At 50.6% G+C, this 6,201-nt stretch overlaps 1 protein-coding gene across 1 annotated transcript; it reads right to left on the bottom strand.

Annotated features, from left to right (window-relative positions):
* Positions 1-1,533: 1,533 nt before the first annotated feature.
* On the bottom strand, positions 1,534-6,081 carry LOC311364062 (tyrosine-protein kinase fyna-like). The gene is made up of 5 exons (XM_084484070.1): positions 5,892-6,081; positions 5,222-5,298; positions 4,635-4,788; positions 3,670-3,801; positions 1,534-3,154 (listed from the first exon to the last, which is right to left on the bottom strand). The coding sequence occupies exons 1-5, from the start codon at positions 6,067-6,069 to the stop codon at positions 2,946-2,948; spliced, it is 750 nt and encodes a 249-aa protein (XP_084340196.1). The 5' UTR covers positions 6,070-6,081; the 3' UTR covers positions 1,534-2,945.
* Between the last annotated feature and the right edge of the window lie 120 nt (positions 6,082-6,201).

Genomic DNA, 6,201 nt, shown 5'->3' on the forward strand with positions numbered 1-6,201 from the left:
AGCCGGGCTAACGCTCGGTTTTCTATTGAGCCGAGCGCCTGGTTAATGGTCGGCTGTATTGATGCTAGCAGCACACGCGCTTATGGCTGTGATAAAACCATTATCGGCTCCTGATGGAGGACAGAGCTGAAGGCAAACAAAGACGTTGTTTCATGCTTCAACTGCCGTCATAAAAAAAATTAGACACTGCTTTCCGGTCCATGAGTCACTTTCCATTTCCGTCGTGGAATCGTGGATTCCACAATCGATGATTTTTAAAATTACAGTTGAGTTTGGCAACCAAAATGGCGGTTTAGAATTTCTACATTTCGTTCAAAGGTTTTAAAGTTGAGCAACAATATGTTTGAAGCTGCTTGATAAAACCACATATGGATTCCAGCTGATTTATTTGAGACACGCGGTTCATGTCTCTTTGTCCATTTAATAACATGTTCATGTTCCTAAGTCCAGTCAGAGCAGATATCTATCTATCGGTTTATCTCTACCATTCATTGAATAGAATAGAACCTCTCAGTAACATTATATCAGTATTAAATAAATACAGTCAGATCAGGTCAGTATTAAATAAGTATAGTACTTAATCAGTACCAAATGAGTACAGTTCTAAATCAGTATATTAGAAATCAGTAATAAATCAGTAAAGTATTAAATAAGTATGGTACTAGGATCAGTACAGTACTCAATCAGTACTAATCAGAACACTATGAAATCAGAACACTATGAAATCAGAATAATAGTTTATAACTTCTTAATCAGTACAGTACTAAATCAGAAAAGTACTATATCAGAACAGTACTAAATCACTACAGTACTAAATAAGCACAGTACTCGATCAGTGCAGTAATAAATCAGAATACTACTTAATCAGAACAGTACTATACATTAATTCATCAGTACAGTGCTAAATCAGAATTCTACTTAATCTGAATAGTACTGAATCAGATCAAGGGCCCTGGCCGTTCATCACTCACAGATGTTGATCCAGATGTTGAGCCAGATGTGAAGGTGAGGGTCGGAACACTGGCTGCACACCGCCCAGACCCCTCCACTGTATCGCCGACGGTGATATGGGCAGGGTAACCTTGACGACCAATGTTAGCGCAGCCATATAGCGGGGGCGTACTCCAGACTTTACTGGTCAATAGATATCGACCCAAGTGCCATGGTACGACAGAACAATATCATAGAGAACTACATTATCATAGAACCATATGATAGAACTGCAGTATGTTATCACTACAGTATGATAGAACCATAGTTTGATAGAACTACAATACTATAGAACAGTATTATAGAGAACTACATTAGCATAGAACCGTAGCCTCACAGAGCTAGTGTGATAGAACCATAGTATGATAGATCTACAGTATAACAGATACACTGTATGATAGAATCATAATATGATATAATATATATATATATATAATAAAACTACAGTATGAACCACACACACACACACACACACACACACACACACACACACACACACACACACACACACACACACACACACACACACGGGACATCTTGAACAGTGTAAAAATGTTTATTGTTTGTTTTATCCTTGATCAACAAAACAGTCAATGTTAAAAAAAAAGAAGTAATAAACAAAGTAATATAATATTGACACATAAAATCTTGTACCTGTACATCTAAATACACGGAGAACCCCCTGGAGCCGTCCAGAGATTCTAGAACCTTCCGTTTCTACCCGGCCCCAATCGGGACGCGGCCTCGACGCCAACGACGGAGGAAACTACTGTTGAAAAAAGGGTTGGTTCTGTGGTTCCCCTCCGACGGACGTGTTCTCCGGGAATACTTACGGAGTATAAAAACAAAAAGGATGGATGCGCTGGCCCGTAACTCGCTGTGGCCACAGGCTCAAATAAAACCTGAACCGATACTATTCCCCTGAGCTGTTTCATCGATCAATAGTGGAGCTAAACATACTTTCGTTACGCGGCTCGGGAACGCGGCCAACTCGCTCCGCCGGCTCGCTACTCGAGCTAGCGAGTCATTGTACCTCGGACAGCTACGTAGCAATCTATTCTGGCATAGCTCCGTACTTTGGCAAGCTACCTACCTTGGCTAGTTTTTTGTATGTGGGCGCGCTATGTGCGTGGGCTAGGTTCGCTGGCTAGCTAGGTATGTAAGCTAGCCTAGCTGGATAGCTAAGTACGTTGGCCAGCTTGAACATTGGATGATAATTCGTAATAAATTAGTCACTGAATTCTTGTTTATAATAAAAAAATTATAATAATTCTGCCAAACAATATAAGCTAATACACACTATTTCCTCTTCACTGCTGACGCATCCATCCCCGTCATCATTATTGATATAGAAATGACGACTATCGGTGTCAGATTCCTTTGACCGGAGCACCGTGTCAAAAGGTGACATATTACACCACCAGGAGTGTGATTAGCCGTTTCAAGCCGTTTCGGAAAATCTGCCTCTTCTGACATCACAAGTGGGCGTGTCCACCTAGACGTGTGACGGATAGATGAGCTGAGACGAACGTTTGCTACGGTCCACTGGGGGGATAGGGCTGGTGGACTGATCCATCCAGCAACACATCTCGGCGGACACGCACCACTTGTGATGTCAGAAGAGGCGGCTTTTCCAAACGGCGTGTGACGGCTAATCCCAACTCCCACCTGGTGGTGTGATATGTCATCTTTAACCTCCAACACAGACCCTAAGCCCTCATCACCCTCTCGTCCATCGGTCGGTCAACGCGGGGGGGGGGGGGGGGGGGGGTCCAGAGGGCTGTCCCTAGTGAGTCTGTGGGGGCTTCAAGTGGCCTAGGTGGGGGTCAGGTCCAGGTGGGGTGGCCAGGTGAGATCAGGTCCAGGTGAGACCGGGTGGGACCGGGTCTGGGTCAGACCCGTTAAGACCGGGTCTAGGCGGGGACCAGGTCCAGGTGAGACCAGGTGGGACCGGCTCACAGGTTGTCCCCGGGCTGGTACTGGGGCTCGGTGGCGGTGAAGTAGTCCTCCAGGAAGGCCTGCAGGTACTCGAAGGTGGGCCTGTCCTCCGCCTCGCTCCGCCAGCAGAGGATCATCAGGTCGTACAGGGAGGGGGGGCAGTCCTGGGGGAGGGGCATCCTGTACCCCCTCTCCACCTGCTCCAGCACCTCTCGGTTGTTCATCCCTGCACACACACACACACACACACACACACACACACACACACACACACACACACACACACACACACACACACACACACACACACACACACACACACACACATGGGTCCCACTACTAATAACACACAACACCATGGAATGTCACAACATAACCTCCCTCAGTCCGTCTCCCCTCATGCTCTTTACTGTCTCTCTCTCTGGTCCCGTAGTAACCATGGTCCCTTGGTAACCATCTCTCTCCTCACCTGGTCCCTTGGTAACCAGCTCTCTCCTCACCTGGGTATGGTACCCGGCCCTTGGTAACCATCTCTCTCCTCACCTGGTCCCTTGGTAACCATCTCTCTCCTCACCTGGGTATGGTACCCGGCCCTTGGTAACCATCTCTCTCCTCACCTGCTCCCTTGGTAACCATCTCTCTCCTCACCTGGTCCCTTGGTAACCATCTCTCTCCTCACCTGGTCCCTTAGTAACCATCTCTCTCCTCACCTGGTCCCTTGGTAACCATCTCTCTCCTCACCTGGGTATGGTACCCGGCCCTTGGTGACCAGCTCCGTCAGCAGGATGCCGAAGGACCAGACGTCGGACTTGATGGTGAAGCGGCCGTAGAGCGCCGCCTCCGGGGCCGTCCACTTGATGGGGAACTTGGCTCCTGATTGGTTGATGAATAACATGACACGATAATTATTATAGATTATTATTAATAACATTATACTGTAGTTAGGTATCTGTGGATACCTACTGCGTGCGTGCGTGCGTGCGTGTGCGTGTGTACCTTGGCGTGCGTGCGTGTGTGTGCGTGTGCGTGCGTGCGTGTGTGTGCGTACCTTGGCGTGCGTGCGTGCGTGCGTGCGTGCGTGCGTGCGTGCGTGCGTGCGTGCGTGCGTGCGTGTGTGTGTGTACCTTGGCGTGCGTGCGTGTGTGTGCGTGCGTGCGTGTGTGTGTACCTTGGCGTGCATGCGTGTGTGTGTGTGTGCGTGCGTGCGTGTGCGTGTGTACCTTGGCGTGCGTGCGTGTGCGTGTGTGTGCGTGCGTGCGTGTGCGTGTGTACCTTGGCGTGCGTGCGTGTGCATGTGTGTGCGTGCGTGCGTGTGCGTGTGTACCTTGGCGTGCGTGCGTGTGTGTGTGTGTGTACCTTGGCGTGCGTGCGTGCGTGCGTGCGTGTGTGTGCGTGTGTGTGTGTACCTTGGCGTGCGTGCGTGTGTGTGCGTGCGTGCGTGTGTGTGTGTACCTTGGCGTGCGTGCGTGTGTGTGCGTGCGTGCGTGTGCGTGTGTACCTTGGCGTGCGTGCGTGTGTGTGTGTGTGCGTGCGTGCGTGTGCGTGTGTACCTTGGCGTGCGTGCGTGTGCGTGTGCGTGTGCGTGTGTACCTTGGCGTGCGTGCGTGTGTGTGTGTACCTTGGCGTGCGTGCGTGTGTGTGCGTGTGTGTACCTTGGCGTGCGTGTGTGTGCGTGTGCGTGCGTGCGTGTGTGTGCGTGTGCGTACCTTGGCGTGCGGTGTACTCGTTGTCCTCTATGAGTCGTGCCAGACCGAAGTCGGCGATCTTACAGCCCAGGCCGTCGCCCACCAGGATGTTGGCGGTGCGCAGGTCGCGGTGGATGTAGTTCATCCTCTCGATGTAGGCCATGCCGGCTGCCACCTAGCAACGACACCGTTACCTAGCAACCACCCACTGTAGTTCATCCTCTCGATGTAGGCCATGCCCGCAGCCACCTCGCATCCACACTGTAACCTAGCAACCACCCACTGTAGTTCATCCTCTCTTTGTAGGCCACCTAGCAACCACTGTTCCCTAGCAACCACCCACTGTAGTTCATCCTCTCTTTGTAGGCCACCTAGCAACCACTGTTCCCTAGCAACCACCCACTGTAGTTCATCCTCTCTGTAGACCAATGCCGGCTGCCACCTAGCAACCGCATTGTTACCTAGCAACCACAGACTGTAGTTCTTCTTCTCTATGTGGGCCATGCCTGCTGTCACCTAGCAACATGTCTTACCTGAGCAGCCACACTGTTACCTAGCAGCCACACTGTTACCTAGCAGCCACACTGTTACCTAGCAACATGTCGTACCTGAGCAGCCATATCCACCAGGTTGGGGAGCTTCAGTCCTCGACCTTCAACGCCCTTCAAGAAGTCCAGCAGGCTTCCTGCACACACAAAAACACACACTTATTACTATACTATATTTAAGCGATAGATCACGACAGGCTGTGGAATGTTCTCATTATACCACACTTAAGGGGCGTTGTCCGTCCCGACACACAGCGGAGGGACGGACAACGCCCCTTAACTGTGGTATAATGAGAACATTCCACTGACTGAAGTAGTATGGCGAAAGTATGGTGAAATGAAAGTCATAGACACCCTCAATTTTGAGAAAACAAGACAAAACAAAAAAAGCATATTTTTTTAAACGGATACAAAAAAGTAGTCCCTCCTGGCTGCCTGCAAAGTGCACGGCGGTTGCTATGCAACACACTGTAGCATCCTTCAGAGAGAAGGCTAGAGACGGTAGCTCAGCTGGAAAATGTAGAGGGTTTTTGTCAAGGGGTTATTGTTATGGGTTTAGGCTTGCTGTTATTGTTAGGGGTATGTACTTATTATAAGTCGCTTTGGATAAAAGCATCTGCTGAAGGCCCTGAATGTAAATGTAGGGGATAAGGGTTATTGTTATTGTTAGGGATAAGGGTCGTCGTCAGGGTCAGGGGTCATCGTCGGGGTCAGGGGTCAGGGGTCATACCGTTGCCCATGTACTCGGTGACGATGTAGATGGGCTCCTCCGACACCACGGCGTACAGCTGCACCAGCTTGTCGTGACGGAGCTTCTTCATGATCTGCGCCTCCTCCAGGAAGGACTCCGGGGACATGGTGCCCGGCTTCAGCGTCTTCACCGCCACCTTGGTGGTGCCGTTCCACATGCCTGCACACAGCACAGCTTCAGACAACGCAGCCCCTCGCGGCACCGCAGCACGCCCCGGGGGGAGTGATGGGGCCGGGGGGCGGGGGGGGGGCGGGGTGAGTGATGGTGTCGGGGGGCGGGGGGGGGGGGG

Source organism: Micromesistius poutassou, assembly GCF_964030765.1.
Source record: "Micromesistius poutassou genome assembly, chromosome: 19".
NCBI classification, from domain to species: Eukaryota; Metazoa; Chordata; class Actinopteri; order Gadiformes; family Gadidae; genus Micromesistius; species Micromesistius poutassou.